Source organism: Catharus ustulatus, chromosome Z (genome assembly GCF_009819885.2).
Source record: "Catharus ustulatus isolate bCatUst1 chromosome Z, bCatUst1.pri.v2, whole genome shotgun sequence".
In the NCBI taxonomy this organism is placed as follows: Eukaryota; Metazoa; Chordata; class Aves; order Passeriformes; family Turdidae; genus Catharus; species Catharus ustulatus.
Window position 1 is genome coordinate 46,981,718 of NC_046262.2, and position 18,055 is coordinate 46,999,772.

An 18,055-nucleotide genomic window follows, 5' to 3' on the forward strand; every position below is an offset into this window, starting at 1 on the left:
GAAATTATTTTCATTAGTTGTTCAGCATTCTTACAGTTGAAGAGCAAAAACATTGCTGAGGGCTTAAGACAGCTACAAAGTAATGTTATCTTAAAAGATAAAGCTTTTAAAACTTCAAGGATGTTGGACATCAGTCCTTCCACTCAATACTGCTTTAAGAATGTGAGAGAGATCATAAAACAAAAACAGACAAATCACAAAGAGAATATCCACCTGAATTCCCACAAAAAGAAAATTTGAGAATTCAATGGTACAATAAAATACCACAATCTCATTATTCCCTCCACTCACCATTTAAACAGCAGTGTCTTTGCAGCATCCACTTTGTTCAGTTTATATTCTATTATTGCCAAGGCAGTCAGGATATGTGCTTTATCTTTTTCAGACTCAGCAACAGACAAGGCTTTTTCATAGGCTGGTAAAAATTCAAAACTCAGAATTGAGGTAGAAGTAAAAACACAACCTTGGTAAAGCCTTTATGATAGCAAGACATTAGAGCAGAGACGCACTTTAGGTTCAGGTTCACTGAATTTTCCCACCTCAACTCATAAGCAGAAGACAAAAAAAAGTTGACTAAGATTTTGGAAGTAATTATGTTTAGAAACACCAGAAACTGTTTAGAACCTCTAGCAAGTAGAAACAGAAATGAAAAGCAGCACTGAGATATTCAGAAAAAGCCTGCAAGAACATGGTATAAGTACTTCCCAGTGATAGTTAATTTATGAAACAGTAGTTCAGATGGGTACACTCATTCAAAATATAAAATTATTTAAAATACTAAGCTGACTATTCCTTTGTGAGCACTTACACTTCTACACTGATCATTGCATATACCTTTTTATGAAGTTGCACATCTCAGAAGCGCAGAACATGACAGTACAATTTTATTTACCATTCAAGCTAAAGTGCTTTGAACAACACATTAATCTCCTATGACAGAATCATAGAATAACTAGGGTTGGAAAAGACCTCTGGAGATCAAACCCTCTGCCACAGCAAGGCCACCTACAGTAGGTGACACAGGACCTTTGCAGGTGGGTTTTGAATATCTTCAAAGGGGAGAACTCCACAACCTCACTGCTCCAGAGCCATCCTCAATGTAAAGTTCTTCCTCGTGTAGAAGAACTTGTGGAACTTCTTGTGCTTTAGATAATGTCTATTATGCCTTGCCCTGTTGATGGGTACCACTGCAAAGTGGCTAGCCACATTCTCCATTCTCTTGAACACCTGCTTTTGAGACATTTATATTGATGACATCACCTCTCAGTCTTCTCTAGACTGCAACTGATTCTTCCAGGAAAATAATTTCATTTGAGAACAAGGGAGGCTCAGAGAAAAGTAGCTTAATGGACAAGAATCAAATACTTAAAGAAATGTGGTTTTCCTTACTACATTTGATACTAGCATCCTACTAATAGCCTAATGATATAATAGAATTATAGAATAGACTGAGTTGGAAGGGACCCACCAACATCATGAAGTACAACTGTGCAGGACACTCAAAATAATCACACCATGTGCCTGAGACCATTGGCGCAAAAGCTTCTTGAACTGAAGACAACATCGGTGCTATGATGACTTCTCTGGGGAACCAGCTCCAGTACTCAACCACCCTCTGAGTGAAAAATCTTTTCCTGATAGTCAACCTAAACCTCTCCTGATTCAACTTCAGGCCATTTTCTGGAGTCCTGTCAGCAGGCGTGAAAGTGAAGAGATCAGTACTTGCTCCTTCACTTCTTCCTGAGGATGAACAGCGTAATGAGGTTCCTCTTACTCTCCTCTTCTCCAGGTCAAACAAATCAAGTGACGTCAGCTGCTACTCATAAGGCTTCCCCTCTAGACCCTTCATGATTTTGATGGCCCTCTTCTGGATGCTTTCTAACAGTTTAATGTCTTTTTTTTATTGTGGTGCCCAAAACTGCACATGGTACTCAACGTATTAAAACAGTTGTGGTGTTTATACTTACACATTTAGGACTTACACATTTAGGACCGAAAGACCAAAATACTGAATGTTACCTAGGTTGGTTAGACAAGCAAATTTTGTTAAGATTAACCTCAGGAGAAGTGCTCCATAATGCTCTGAATTTTACCTTTGATACTTTCTTCTAAGAGTCCTTTCTTGAAGTAAGCTAATGCTAGCCCCACAATGCCATCAAACTCAGTTAGGGGTATTGATCTGTAAACTTCAATGGCCTCATCACACAGCCCAAGAGCACTGTGAAAAAAAACAGAGTCACTGGTATGAAGGATGCAGGAATAGCTGCTACGATGTCCTCGCGGACTAGTGTCCTCTTTTCCATAGTATTTTTAAACAGCACCTAGAAAAGAGCAATATTAGGACAAGAATGTGCAATATTCCCCACCCTTTCCCTGTCACAGCAGTTACTCTTTCTGACTATCTGCTGCATGAAGAACAATTGATAGAAAAAGTCCTCCATATCAGCATGTAAGCTGTATAAGGCAAATGACTTAATGGTCATCAAAGTGCAGGGGGAGACAACAGCAAAGGAAAAACATGAAAAAAGCAAATCAAGCTTTTGCAAAAAAGACAGGAAAATGCACACACAGCAACATTACAGCGTTCTTGTTCCAAGACCACTATGGAAAGAATAATACAGAATTTTGTTTAGAATACGTATCAGTTACTAGAGATTTGATACTGAGTAAGTTGCGCACATGAATTAACACACATACAGCTTGGATGTCTGACTTCAGGAGTCTAAAGAGTGGTTTCTAAAAACTCCCCTGAAGTTAATGAATTATCATTTCGTCATATGTTAAAAGTTTCAGTGCCATGTACAGAAATTTAAGAATATATGCAGTTTTCCCAGAGAGCTAACAAATACTTAGTTAGTCAATCTTGAGCTATCTCATATCAAAGAGAAATCTGAAAGTCTACATACTTGTGTCCTGCATTCCCTCAGAAACAGAAGGGCACCACAAAGGGAACTTAGAATTGTGAGTAGGACTACAGCAGAGGGGTTCATCAGCAGAAAGATCATACGTATGTACACATTACCTCAACATGCTTAACATGCGTCAGGTTGTGAAGTCAATACAAATTCAAAGGGTAGGTAGAAGGTATTTTGAACAAACTTTGAAGCAGCAATTTTATTCAGACTAAGCACAAAGGTCAAGATTGTAAAAAAAAACAAACCCAAAAAACAAAAAACCAAAAAAACCAAAAACCCCACAATTTATTGTGGTGACAATATAACAGCTGCATTATGTAGACTACCTTAAGGTACTTAGTACCAAGCAAAGGATAAGGGAATCACTACAGTTTGTGAAGATACACAGAAATTCCTCGCAATATCTTTCTTTCTTACTACACGATCCATTTCTGGAGCAAACAAAGTTCAGTCAAACCTGTCTACAGTTAGGAATAGTGTTTAATTAGTCTTATTTATTAATGTTTAAATTAATTTATAAACTAATGTTTAATTTTGTTTGAAAAAAGAGATTATTTTTAGCAACCATTTTTCAACTTAAGCCTCACCATACTTTGTACCACTGCATTCACTATCCTCAAAGCTGAAGTTAGGGGCCCAGAAAGTCAACAGACACTTACCACAGTGATCTGCCATAGTTTTGCATTGCTGTATTATATTTCTCAGTATTCTCTGAGTTTTTCAGCAGTGAAGCTGCCCTAAAATTAACCACAGTGAATGTTACTTATCATCTAACTACAAGATGCATATTTTGAGAACAGTTCTCAGAGCAAAATGGACAACTGTTTTATTAAAAAACTTTTCTATTCTAATTAAACATAAACAGAGCCTATTTTACTACTTTTATGCATCAACAAACATGTTCACTAGATACTGTTTCATTTGCCACTCTCCCCTCTTTGAAAAGAGAGAAGGAAAAAAAAAAACCCAAAACAAACCCAAAGGCCAACCTCCTCCATTAATCAGAGTGGGATAGAGAACAAAGCTAAAACCAAGTTTGCCTTCTCCTTCAATTTCATTTAAATCCCACACAGTGAATTAGTTCATGTCCTGGTAAGACATACAAGTCTTAGGACATCTTCACTTTTCCAGTTCTGTGTTCTGCCTTTCCAAATTTGGTATAGGGCCATCCGCACATCCACACCTACAATACACTTAGTTGAAATGTACTGTTGAACTGAGAAAGTAAAGTTTATCTAAGGAAAAGAAAAACCTATAAGTTTTCCAGCTGGTACATGGAAAAAGAGGTCTTGCAGCTTCTCTAAGTTTTCCAAGGGTGTGCAGTTTACCTCTCATAGGCATAGGCTGCCTGCTGTTTTAGATTCAGATATTCATTCAAAAACCCAAACATTGTGAAAGCTGAAGCATCATCTGGATTTCTTTCTAGAAAATCAGAATTGACAATGTAGGAAAACAAGATCAGTAAGCTGTGAAAAAGCATTATAAAAACATTGCTACACTAAAGCTAAAATACATGCACTGAACACTTTGCCAAACACTTCTGTCAGTTGCTTACTAGAATAATTTTGACAGGCGTGCAGGCAAATACAGAAGAGCTAGATGACCCAAAACATGACATCAGGTTGGCTCAAAAATGTTTAAAATATTATGATGTAACATTAATGCACAATGTATTCAACATATTTAAAGTTTTTCAGCAGGCAGATCTTTTTTTTTTGTAATTAAATGGGAAAGTATTCATCTTGCATTGACTCCAGTAAAATACTAGTAGAATCTTATGTTTTATTTTTAATACACTCTGAAACAATTCTGTATAATGTGCTGTAACACAGCTCTGCTTGAGCAGGGAGGTATGATCAGATGACCCATTATGGTCCCTTCCAAGATTAGTGATTTTGTAACTTTTAATTGATTGCTAAGGCACAAATTTGCCAGCTGTAAACTCATCTCAGACCAGTAACTTCTTTTCCCAGACTAGGACGGAAGGCTCTCCAGAGTTCCCTTAACAACAAGGTACAAAGAAACACAGTCTGACATTCATCTCATTTACAGTGACATGTATTTTCTAGCTCTCAAAAGTCAGCAACAGATTACTCAAATTATTTATTTATTTACAGGAATACTTGCAGGCTAATTAAAATCTGCCTTTGCTCTATCTAGGCTAGGCATATCCAGTGGAGAGGTTGACTTGGAACTGTGCACAAAACCAGAGTCTGCTGAAGGCTAACAAAATCATATGCTGGAGAATATAGAGTTACACAGCACACAGGAACAATCTTCTGCCAAGCATCACACCACAAGAGGCAGAGGATCTGGCATTTATCTTCACTTGTGCATACAGACACATGCAAAGGGAGTCTGAGAGCAAACACCCTGTGAGAAGCATGACAAAGTTCTGGTCCTTATTTTCATTGGTCTTTGAAACAGCTGGAAGGAGTAGACAGATGGAACCCACATCCACTTCATCATTGTGTGATAACAGGAATTAGTGGTCTGCTCACCCTGATTCAGTTACTTTACAGCTAAAACTCCTCACCTCAGCCAGACCTCCCTTGTCCAGAACTAGTACAGGTGTATCTGTTCATTCTGAATGCATCTGTTAGGCATGACAAGTTAGAGAAGTATTTAAATGACCTACCTGTATATTTGCTCATGACCACTTGGGCTGCTGGTACAGCATTCATTTGAACAATGTTGTACAGGTACAGTTCAGTGTTTCTGTTGGCTTTATCCTGCAGCATTGAACACACCCAGTGGGCGTAGCCTTTTGCTCCCTCAGTCTCAAGAAAGAAAGAGACACCCCCCAAAACAGGAATCATTAAACCTGCTCAAGATACAGCAAAATAATTACAGATTATAATAATAATTCTATGTTTTAGGAGTTTTGGCTAAAAATCTGCATCAGTGTTAAGCAGAAGAATATACCAAATTGAATTACTCCACACACTTTTAACTCGCTCTCTGAGCAAAGCAAATTCTTATGTTTTCATATAATGTGCTGCAACACTGTAGGTAAAAAAAAAAAAAGAAAAAAAAAACCGCTATGAAAGAGTAAGCTCCACTTTTTTAGAATTCAGGGTCCTGGCAATATCCTTGTTCTCTCCAGAAATATTTTATGCCTCTGATCTGTGTCCAGTTCTGTGAACATGGAGAATGTTTTTTCATGACTTATAGAGCTGATTTCTTGAACCATTGGGACTAAAGAATTTTGTACAGGAATTGCCTGCTATACGATGCCACCATTAAGTAATCAACAACACGGAAGCCAGACAATCTCATCTGAAACATGACTGTAGCAGTTTCACTATTCAAGACATGCCTATTAAAAAAAAAAAGTAGAGACACTGCATATACAAAACCTTCAGAGCAATACAATTGCTACACTTACATGCATACTGAGTTCAGTCGTGTGTCTGAAGAGATCCATGGTATCATAGCTGCCCACGGTCTCTGCAATAAGAGCCTAGAGAGAAGCAAGAGTTGCTGTAGTCCTGTACTTTAAAAATTATAACATTGACAAGTATCTTAGCACATATTATGCCAGGCATATATTAAACGTTGAACATGAAGACAGTTTCTTCTCATAATCTCCAAGCAAGATTGGTTTTAAAAACAAAATCAACAGAAGAGGAAGACAAACAGTTTCCACTGTATTAGCAATTTAAACTTTTTGGCTGCTACTCTACATTCTTCTTCAGGACAAAGACTTGTGTGCATTAGAAAAATTTATAACAACATCTTAAGGGAGCTGAATTTCAATATGTGACAATGCTAGTTCTTTCCTAGAATCCAGTTTTCAATTTGATATCAGTAGCAGGTGAGCAGCATGGGATTAGGAAATTCACCTATAATGATCATAAAAGTCACAAGTATCTCAACTATTCACAGATGGCCTACATATCAGAAGGAGCACCTTAGCTCTCAGAGGCAGAGGAGGAAAGGACTTGCCAGAAAATGAGAAGTGCTTTGTCCCAAGTACATTAGAAGTTTACTTATTCTGATGGTGGCATCAGAAAGGGGGACCTAGATGAGAGTTGGGTGGTGCTAGTGGTATAGCTGAAGCTGAAATAACTACCACCTTATAAAGACAGTGCTTTGTTGACAGTTGCCTGTAAAAAGCCTCAGAGCACAGTGATTGTTCGATTCAATAGTTTGTAAGAGAACTCATCAGCCAGTAGAACATGTGAGTGTGTCTGATGAACACAGTAGCTTTCGTTGTATTACCACTATTGAAACAAAGGAAGTAGAAGCTCCCTTTACTCAAAACACAAATTTTAGGAGCATGAATAAGTGCCAGCTATTACACTGAGGTTTAAATTCTTCAATTTTGTGTTTTTGTGTGCTACTTTATGATTTTTCTTCATACCTGTCCAATCCAACACAACAGGTAAGAAGGTTCCAGAGACTGGGCTATCTTGAAGGCTTCATGAGCTTGCTGTAGAACCAAAGATAACACTGTTGTTGAACTACCTGGCATGGTAACAGCACTTCTAAGTACACACAAGTATTAACATGCAGTAGTATTAGAAGAGATTTAATGGATTGAATTAGGTTACTACTTCTGTACCACACAGAAAAATGCATTCCCAAGAGAAACAAACCAGTTTTTGTAAAGAAAAACAAAAAAAATTAGAAAACATCACAATATCAAAGGTTCCCCACCTTCTAAATGTACTTCCTTCCCAGATAGAGAATTCAAAAGCTAAATCAACCCTTGGAACAATTTAAAAATCTGACTCTTGGAGTCTCCAGTTTTGAAAATCCACTTTCTTATAACACAAGCATATTTTCAAAAGAATAAAACTGATTATCACCCACAAGTCATCTCCCTATGGTCTACATGTGCTTTAGAGTTCCTCCCTCAATGTGGCACAAGGTGAACCAAGTCCTAACATTAGCAGCAAGCAGTCTGTACTATCAAGTTATTTTTCTTAAAAATAATTCTGATCATCATATTTCCAATCAAAACAAAATTTCTGAAAGTCCAACCAGCAAACAGGACAGGATGTACTTTAACTGCATGAGAGCTCCAGGCTTCACTTAATATGTACTCTGATTTTTCTCCAGATAAACTCTGAAGATTAGAGTGTTACAGTAAATCACACATCTGCTGATGAGCAGAAAGTAGGTATCAATGGGAATTCAAACACTGGGAATTCAGCCCATCACCTGCAACTGGAAGTTCTTGGCCAAACCTGGCATACCCTGGTTTGACGAATAGCTTCTCTGTCTTTCCAGTAAGTTCTCATTCCAGCTGCTGGAAAGCAACTTTGCCAATTCAGCAGAAGTTCACAATTCACTTAGCTGTAGCCCCCACAGAAAAAATTTGTAATTTATCTGCATTCCTCAAGTGCCAATCTAATTTCTTTTGAAGGATGTATCTTTTTTGAATTTGAAAGGTTGTTTGAAAGGGACATTCCTATCCTCATATTCACCCTAAACAAAAACAGAAAGGAAAATTTTACTTGAGGATGGGAAGTAGATTACCTCAATGTTTCCAGTTGCCAGGTACAAAACCCCCAAGTTGGTCCAGGCAACAATATTCTAAACAGAATAAATAAAGTTAAAAGCAATATAATATTATACTCCTCAGAAATAGCAGTGTATCAGGGGAAATGTCTTAAATGCCCACTTGAAACGGATGGCAGCTGCCTACAGCACTTACAATTTGCTCAGCTTGAACAGATTTGATGAACGAATGTTGAGCAAGAGCATAATTCCCAATAGCTGGGGGGAGAAAGGAAAAATGAGATCTAGATATAACTGAATTTCAAAACACCGTAAGTAAAGTTGCCTTCTAATTTAGGATGTTAGAGATTTAGGGCTGTCACTGAAGACTTACCACTACAACAAGCAACTACACCAAGTGCATTCCAATAAAGATGATTTTTGCTGTCAAGTCTCACAGCTTTTTTGAGACACTGGAAGAAAATAAAATGTGAGTTATAATGATTAGAAGAGCAAAAATTAAGACTTTATGCACTTACTTATTCAGAGATGTAAGTTTTATCAGAGGCAGAGAGAGTACGCAGAGAAGCATGGACATCCATTTAAATAATGTACCAGGAAATACAGGCAATACCTGCAAAGACTTCTCTAGCAGTTCATTGATCTCATTCATGTGGGTGCCCATTGCTGTGAGGTGCTCCGCTTGTCGATAATAATTTATTCCAAGATCACACCATATGCTAGGCAAAGACATCAGTTTTAAAGCTCTGCCATAACACCTACAGAAACATGAATCATAGAATTGTTATTCCAAGTCTCTACACAAATGGCAGAAAGCTGAAAAATCATTCAAAAGAGCGTTTAAAAACTTAAACCAATTAACATGCATAAATACAAATAAAATCAGACAAGAACAAAAAGCAAAAAAACCAATTACTACTAACACATTCTCATTCAAATGCTCGTTGTGTCTGAATCAGAAAATCATCCTGGTCTAAAAGCAGCCACCACCTATGAAGCTACAGGTGTGGTTATGTAGATGTGCATTAAATCAAACCTATCAGTTATAATATGCATGCTTAAAACAAACATCAGTCATTTTTATAGTTCATCAGGCTTCACCTACAAAGTATTTGACTATACAGATCATGGTAGAGATTCACCAAGCAGCTACATTTCCTTCCTTACAGATCCAGCTGAGAAAAGCACAGAGGAAGTCAGAGAACAGTGAATTAATGACATTTTTTACAAGAAAAAGGCACAGACAGAAAACTGAAAGTATTATCTTGGCCTTCAGCTGCCCTCGGAGAATTAGGAATTAGTTAGCAAATACTGCAAACACTGTATTTAAACAGGTGTGATTTGTGGGATAGCAGGGAGAATGTAGTCATGTACCTGGAGACAGAAAGGAGAAGAGCCAATGTTGACAGCACTGCGGCAATACAGGTAATATACCCTGAAATGAGTAATGTAACCTGGAAGAAGCACGAGAACCTATTGACCCAATACACAGGTATCAACAGATCAGCATGTCTTTAATTTTCTACAAAGTCCAGAATCCTTGAGATTCTATGGAGTCTTAAACAGTAGACAAGCTCTTGACAATAAAAGAATATTACCTTCCTCCCAGTATGAGAAGCTCATTTTTCTTCAGTATTTGTTTGGTTGCATTTTTACTCAGAAGGGATCCTAGTACTTGAACATTTACTTTGTCTGGTGAAATAACATGCACACTAGTACAGGTATCTCCTAAGAGCTTCCAGAGGCAAGATACATCAGGACGGTGCTTTACTGCCCTACAGTTATAAAGAAAATACACACAACACCCACTCAGACACTTCAACATCCTTTTCGGAAAAAAAGTGCCACTTTGAAGAGTGGTACAACCTGAAAGGCAATTAATCAATGAGGGATTTGATTTAATCCAGTTTGTTCCTGTCCAAGATATACATCTAAAAAAATCCAGATTTTAAAAAAATGAATAATAAAAACCAACCAAACAAAACCACCCCAACATGTCAGCTGACTACATGTACTCTTGCATTGACATGTTGCAAGACATTACTAATCTGCAGAAACTTGATGGACTTTCTTCTCTAACAGCAGTTATTCCAAGGTTTGATTTAGGACATCTTGTACGAAATGCAAAACAAAAGGACTGAGCAAAGGAAGGAATTATTTTCCTCTTATCCATTATTTTTGGTAGGAATATACTCCTCCAAGACCCATCTATCAGGAGGACTACACAAGAGAACTCTGTGTTATTTCATACTTTTTTTAGAATCAAATTACTCTGTATCTTTGAAAAGAAAATAAACAAAAGTCTGTAGTTGCCATTAATTTAAGTAGCCTCTGTTTAGAGTCTGTTATCCAAATCACTTTTAATAACCACATTTTTACTTCTACATTAGAAGCCCTAGTTCTTTTGATTCAGCTTAATTCTTATTTTTCCGCCTGTTAAACCACAATCCTAGAAGAAATTAAATCAGTGAATATTTAGTACCAACCTTGTAAAGTATTCAAGGGCCTGCTCTATGTAATCCACAGCCTTCCTATCCAAATAGTTATCAAGGGCTGATCTTGCCAGCATGAGATAACACTCACCAAGTCCTGAAAGTAAGAGAAAATATCCTCTGTGAAAATAAATACTTTTATCATATGCTGAGAAGTATAATGGGGAAGGAGCCCAGAAGCCTGGTCAGCATTCTGCCTTGTGCAAAAGTTTATACCCTGCACATGTAGTAACAAAGACCCACAACGCTCACCAGAGACTTTGCTTTTAATCTATCTTGAGAAGTGTAAACTGTGCCAATCATTAATAGCCAATCATTTGGTTATTAAAATAAATCTAATTAATTATTTAAAAAATAGCACTTAAGCTTTGGATTTGTCTTCAAATGTTAAGTAAACCCCTCCTGAGAAATCTGCTTTATTACATCTTTGACAAATACACCAACTTTCAGTTTGCATGTGTCAAAAATCAATCCTGAGAAGCAAAACGAATAAAGGACGTCAGGGCAGGCAAAAGGGAAAGTTTTCAATGAAGAAAACCCAAAACCAACATTATTTAATCTTATAAATAAGAATTTACTTCATATGGTTTATTGGGTCTGGCTGAGATGGAGCTAACTTGCCCCATAGCAACCCTCAAAGTGCTATGCTACGTACTGGTACCTGGGAGCTGGGAAGCTGCTGATAAGACACCAGAGTTTTGGCTGCTGATGAACAGTGCTTGGAACAGCATCAAGGCAGTCTTTCTAAAATTCACTTCAGCAGTAGACTGGGGGTGGTCAAAATTCTGAGAGGACACAGAGTCAAGACAGCTGACCTAAACTGACCAGAGGGATATTCCATACCAGACATATCTGTTCAGCCAAAAAAGCTGAGAGAAATGTGGAAGAGGCAGGGGAGGCACTTGTTATCACATTTGTTTTCTGGAGCAATGACTAGACAGACTGAAGTCCTACTTCACGAGAAGTGGCTTGATGTTGCCTGTTGATAGGGAGTAGAGAAAAAGTTTTGTTTTCTTTTGCTTCTGCATGGGGCCTTTGCATTTGCTTTATTAAACTGCATTCATCTTGACCTGTGAGTTTCTTCAACCTTATTTTGTCTTCTAGTCACATCCCACTGAGAAGGGGAGTGGTAGAGCAGCGTGGTGGGCAGCTGATATCCAGACAAGGTCAACCCACCAAAACTGGAAATACCTCCCACTATTAAAAAGGAACTGCATCATATGTCACAATTTCTAACATTTTGGAAATAGTAACTGCTTGGTTTATACATTTTCTGGCACCAGGAGTGATTCTGTCTGGCAGGAAGTCACTGGATATGAGTACCTTTCATTCCCAGTATTATTTTGACAGTTCTGAAGCTACCCTCCTCATGCTATTGCAATCCTGCACCTACACCAAAATAGTGTTTTGCAAGAGTCTTTATCTTAGGTCCCCCAGAACTCCCAAGATCATGAGTTTATCAGATGTCAAGATGTTCTGTAATCAAAAAACAAAATTGATTTTTTTCCCCAAAATTACACCTAAGATATGCTAGAACAGAAGCAGGATAAATACTTAGTAGCACAAAATCAAAACACATTGAAAAGATGCAGTGAAGTAACACCAGTTGTTATTCTCTCAATTACTACAGACTATGCTTCCAATAACTCAACTCAGAAACTCTTTAAATTGATCAGAACAGCAGAAAATGAACATTGATGGGACAGTCAAAGAACTTCAGAGAGTTTTAAGGTCCACAAAAATCAGAATACTAGATCAAACACCATAAGAAGTCACTAAGAAAGTGAAGGCTGTTTGGAGACTCAAAAGGATTTAAGAACTAACAAACCAGAGATCACAATGTGAGCAATTACAAAAGAAGACTTCAGAGATGTAAGAAAAGAGTAAATGTAAAGCAAGTATGGGGAGGAATCTTGATACTGTGTTTTAATACAAGTAACACTGTCAACTGTTACCTACAGACACTGAAAAAGGCATATGCACAAGCACAGGTGTATACAACACCTTTGTAAACTGCTGCTGCAGTCAGCTCTTGCTCTCTTGCCCAACAACTAGCAAAACTGTCTAAATACAACACTCTCCAACTCCATTATGGAGCTTTTGCCATGTCACTTTAGCCTAGAAAAGAATCAGTGGAGTTATACAGGAGGAGGCAGAGGTGTCAACCACACTAACTTTTTCAGATGAAAAACCCACTGTTGCAACAATTACCCAGCACTTCTGAATTGAGTCTTACAAGAATGAGGTTAGATTCATCTAAAAATCAGCAGGTCTTACATACAATGAAAAAATAAATTAAAAATTAAAACCACCATCAAGCAGCACACAGTACCTGCTGTTTCAAATGGGTATATGGGGTAAGAATGATTAAAGACTAAGTGGCAGGAAGAAGCCAAATAGAGTAGTTCTTCATTTTTTACCAGAATTTTATACACTCCCTGCATTATATAACTTTAGAATCACAGTTCCATAATGTTCCATCCATCAGTTCCATGAAGAAGTTCCAATTGCCCCACTTCTCTCTATTCCTACCTGTATCCTGAAGGTCTCAATTCCTGCCACCTGTGACACTTGTGAGACCTCTTGGGATTTACTGCTATTTTTCTCTACTTGAAGAAGCTCAAACAGGTCTGAATCACCAGACTAACACAAGAAGTGAGGAATGTATTGTCAGGAGCAAGAAAATCAGCATAAGTCCACCTCTTTGAAATGGCAGTCTGATTTACAGTAATTTCACGAATACAAGCCGCACAAATTTTGGTGGAAACCCGGAAGTGCAGTTAATACTTGGGGGCAGCTAATATGTGAATAATTTTCTGACATTTACAACCCCAGACGCGCCAGCCAGGGCGCCGAGTCAAGCACCTGCCAGTAAAAGCCGGCATTCGGTGATTGTTACAGTGTTACTCTGTTGCCCTGGCTCCCTGCAGGCAGCACGGGGGGCGGGGAGAGAGGCGGGAGAGCTCTCTTCCCTCCTCTGCCGCAGCCCAGGGGAGAGACGGGGGGGCCCCGCGCCGCCATTGCCGCAGCCCGGGGAGGAGTGGGGGGGCCCGCACTGCCATTGCCGCGGCTCGGGGAGCGGGGGGGGGCTCTGCCTCCACCCTCCGCCGCTGTGGCGGGAGTAGGGGGTGCTCCGTGCCCGGCCGGCGCCGCGGCGCGAGCAGGGCGCTCTCTCCGTGCCCGCCGGCACCACACCGCGGCACAAGCGGGGCGCTCTCTCCGCGCCCGGCCGGCGCCGCGAGCGGGGCGCTCTCTCTGTGCCTGGCCAGCGTCGTGGCGCGAGCGGGGCCGGGGTGAGTGAACCCAGAGGCGGCAGGCAGTCCCGAGTGGTAGCGCCAGGCTGGGCCACCTGGCCCCGTCAGCAGTCCCTAGCGGGCCGAGCCTGCACAGCCTTAGTTGAGCCAGTAAACCCCCCGCCACGCCGCGGTTCTGTTAGTATTTGGCAACTTTGTTGCACGCAGGTCCTTGCTGCGAACCACAGAGCGGTTTATATTCAGGTGCGGCTTATTTATGGACAAAGAACGAAATATTTGCCAATACCCAGAGATGCGGCTTATACTCAGTGCGGCTTGTATTCGTGAATTTACTGTAACTGTTGAGGCAGTGTTTTACTGCTTAGGTGAAACTGCAGCACTGTTCGTTGGCTTTCACTATGTATCTTCAATTTTTCTACTCATTTGGCCTGGTAGCCACACAAGATAAACCACCTTTCATACTTACCTGAAAGAGAAATAATCATTCACATTCTTTACGATTTTAGAGTTCTTCAGGTATTTGTGTTACCACGAACTAGTTTTCATGTAGGCATCTCATGGCCCTACATACCTGAAATACAAGTCTATCCTTCCACAGAAGAAAACCTCAATACACCAAAAACCCCTCCAAGAGACTGAAACACTACAGTGTGTAAAGGGAAGAAAAGAGAACACTTTCAAATTAGACATTCTACCTTTCAGTGCAGGCACATAGTTTTCTGTCTTCTTTAAAATTTGTTGATAGGTAGCTATAGCATTTTCATATTTGCCTAGAATCTGCTCAAGTGCTGCAGCTCTGTAAATGCTGTACACGAGCCCTGGGTTCAGCTCACTTGCTTTCCTGAAGGATTTCAGAGCTGTTGAGTAGCTACCTCTGTTCAAGTAAGCCTCTCCTAGAGACTCCCAACAGTTGGAATCCTTTGGATCAGCCCTGAGAGCTGCCTGCAAACTGAAGACATCAAGACATACATTTACTTAAATTAAATTATACAATTTAAGATAAATTCTTTTCTTTCATTGCATATGTTCAGGACACTAATTTTGCAGTGTATACTCTTCAGGACACAAATGCACAGTTACACAGAACTTTTAAACAAACCATAGTAGCTTCAGAGGGCATTACACAATTTTAGGAATTGTATCTTACCCTGGCTATTCAGTGGTATACCAGCTTGTCTGTGCCTGTCCCCAGGCTTGTTAGTACAAAACACTGCTATGTTAACAGGACTACATTCTGTGACTTTTAGAACTGAAGAGAATCGGAGACACAACTCACTCACACCCATTTCCCATTGTTAAGTACAAGTTATCATCACCTTACTTATTTTGAAAACTTGCTATGAGCAAAGACCGTTTCATTGAGATTTGTAGAAAAGGATTTAAACCAACCACCAGTTGTCTTACTCAGCCACTGCTTGTGACGGCTGACCAGTTCTCAAGTAATATAGTCCACGATGAAGCCAGGCCCATTTTGCTGTACCAGGTCTTGCTTTTTCAGTTACTTCATTCAGGATTGACAGAGCAGTGTCCTAACAAAGCACCAAATGTCAAATTAGTAAACAAAAAACATTTAAAAATATTCTTATGTCTTTCTATGCTTTCCTCAAAGCAGCAAGGTAGAAGATGGAAAAAAGAAGTTACACAAGCTAAACAAAGAAAACTTTCAACTTTCTCTTTATGCTCTCGACTGAAAAAATCTTTCATCTGTATCACATGTCATGACTCTTCTGTTAGGCTTGGTTCTCCCACCCTTCTCCCCAGAAAAATTTAATTTGGAATTGGAATATAAAATTGAAGCAAGCCCAACTATAAAAGCTGCTAGGCAATGACAGAGCATTTGTTTTCTGATCTTAAATATAGAGGAAACCTGAAATGATTTCTCAAAGAGAAGGATTAATACAAGAAACACAAAATAGCAGTAATCTGACATTCTGAATGTACAATACCATGTCTCCAAGTTCCACACTTAAGTTGACAGCTGCTGTTCCAGATTCTTCATCCATCTCATCCAGTTCAAAAGCCTTTTTATAGCAACCACGAGCTCTACTTTTGTCTCCAGCAATGTCTCTGTAGTAGTTACCTAGATAACAAAAGGCACTTCCCAAGTAGCTGTCCAATTTTGCAGCCTATAAGGAAATATGAACATAACATCAGAGAGCATTCTGAAGGATTATACTTGTAGACAGGTTCAGTGATAACTACTTGTTCAGCCTCTGCTTATCATATATTTTAAGCCCCTTCTGTGATACATCTGAGCTGTCAAACTTTATTTTAAAATCACACACATTACCTGAGTTTTATATATCTGGAAAATCTGCTACAAATCTCATGACACAAAGCATTTTGTACACAAAATACTAAAAGAGCTGTGCTAGGAGAAAGTAAATATTTACAACATCTCATAATTTTCATGTTCTATTTTTTTCAGTCATTATGTTCATACTCTTATCATATTACACCAGAATTAACTCTGACCATTTCAAAAGTTTCAGTTCCTTCTTAGATGCACTTGGAAGATTTGCTTATAGTTAAGAAACCCACAGGGCACAAGCAGCAGGTAACAGTTTTATCAATAATAATAAAGATTGCATAAACTGGTTTAGAACCAAAAGAGCTGTTCAACTATATTTGCCACTATACTCTGCTATTACTAAAGTGCAAACAGTAAGTAATGATTTGAGTTCCCAATACATATAATGAAGTCACATGGTCAGTGCCTAGAGTTTTATTTAGTATGCTTCCAAGTCACTAATACAGACGCCAAACTAAATCTTCTGGATTCATGTTACGATCTATGTTCAGAGAAAAAGCCACAATTACTAAAACCCCAAAGTTCAGGAAAAGCATATAAATTATGGGGCTTTACCAACTTACATCCTTGGACAGACAGTGAAACCCTAACCCCATTCTCAACTCTTTTTTCCTTTGTGTTTTTTCAATTTTAATTATGCCCTCCCTATTTCAAAAGGTCTTCAAACACATATGGTGCATATATAGAGGCCTCCACTTTCCAAACCCCAATAACAGGAGATTGAGGGAATCAACACTTTTGTCAATTCAAAGGTCTAAAGAATTCATTGAAAACAGGAAAAAAATAGGAGGGAGATTCAAGGTAACTGCAGTGCTACCTGCAATGCCTTTTTGCACAGCAGAACCTAGTTTGCAAGCTCTGGAGGTTCCTACATTGTAACAAGGAGAACAGTCAAGTCTCTCATTCCAGTCAGTGTATTTTCCTTATTTGGCTTCTGATGTAGAAAAACACTTATTCTACATCAACAGTTACAGCAGTCTTTACCTTCAAGAACTGAGTGAGTGCTTTCCCTTTATCTTTTTTTGTCTCGTCACTCATGAACCAGTATGTGAGACCCAGGTACTGATGATACTCTGCAGTTTCAGCCTTTCTTTCAATAGCATTTAGAAAACTAAACAAAATGAACAAAGGTCAGGTCAGACAAATTCTCAAAAGTTGCAAAACACTATATTCTACTCTCCATAACACTTCCCTCTTAGAGGAAGTAAAACAGAAGTGTACCTTTTTTCTGCCTGTTCATAGTTCTTGTGGGAATAATGGATGAAACCCTCTAGAGCATGGGCCTCAGCCAGATCAGGGTGGGACAACAGAAGTTCTTGTGAAATCTGCAAAATGATGTCATTTTTTTCCTAGTTACTTCCTCTATGAAACCAACAATTACCTAGCTTACAAGATATCCTTAGCTCACAGGAATGACAAAAAAGCACTAACCTTTGAAGCTTGATCCATTAAACCTTTGTTTAGATAAGCACGACCCCTGAGAGCTGAAACCACTGGATCACTGCTTCCATCTACAATCTAGAAAACCAAGTAATAAAACAATTTCATGATCACAGGCCGCACCATTCTGACTAAAATTTAGCTCCCAACCCGGAAGTGCGGCTTACATTCAGG

At 39.0% G+C, this 18,055-nt stretch overlaps 1 protein-coding gene across 6 annotated transcripts in view; it reads right to left on the minus strand.

The window, feature by feature from the left end:
• The window catches only part of TTC37 (tetratricopeptide repeat domain 37), a 54,571-nt gene that overhangs the window by 18,144 nt on the left and 18,372 nt on the right, over nucleotides 1–18,055 (minus strand). For all 6 annotated transcript variants that reach the window (XM_033084625.2, XM_033084622.2, XM_033084624.2 and 3 more), the window contains 19 exons: nucleotides 17,873–17,959; nucleotides 17,663–17,766; nucleotides 17,426–17,552; nucleotides 16,077–16,256; nucleotides 15,535–15,659; nucleotides 14,826–15,079; nucleotides 10,871–10,973; nucleotides 9,983–10,159; nucleotides 8,998–9,142; nucleotides 8,758–8,836; nucleotides 8,581–8,642; nucleotides 8,403–8,459; nucleotides 7,282–7,350; nucleotides 6,304–6,378; nucleotides 5,554–5,695; nucleotides 4,244–4,337; nucleotides 3,575–3,652; nucleotides 2,094–2,218; nucleotides 292–415 (listed from right to left, as the gene is read on the minus strand). In XM_033084625.2, coding sequence (XP_032940516.1) covers nucleotides 292–415; nucleotides 2,094–2,218; nucleotides 3,575–3,652; nucleotides 4,244–4,337; nucleotides 5,554–5,695; nucleotides 6,304–6,378; nucleotides 7,282–7,350; nucleotides 8,403–8,459; nucleotides 8,581–8,642; nucleotides 8,758–8,836; nucleotides 8,998–9,142; nucleotides 9,983–10,159; nucleotides 10,871–10,973; nucleotides 14,826–15,079; nucleotides 15,535–15,659; nucleotides 16,077–16,256; nucleotides 17,426–17,552; nucleotides 17,663–17,766; nucleotides 17,873–17,959 — 2,207 coding nt within the window. The remainder of the gene's footprint in view (nucleotides 1–291; nucleotides 416–2,093; nucleotides 2,219–3,574; nucleotides 3,653–4,243; nucleotides 4,338–5,553; nucleotides 5,696–6,303; nucleotides 6,379–7,281; nucleotides 7,351–8,402; nucleotides 8,460–8,580; nucleotides 8,643–8,757; nucleotides 8,837–8,997; nucleotides 9,143–9,982; nucleotides 10,160–10,870; nucleotides 10,974–14,825; nucleotides 15,080–15,534; nucleotides 15,660–16,076; nucleotides 16,257–17,425; nucleotides 17,553–17,662; nucleotides 17,767–17,872; nucleotides 17,960–18,055) is intronic.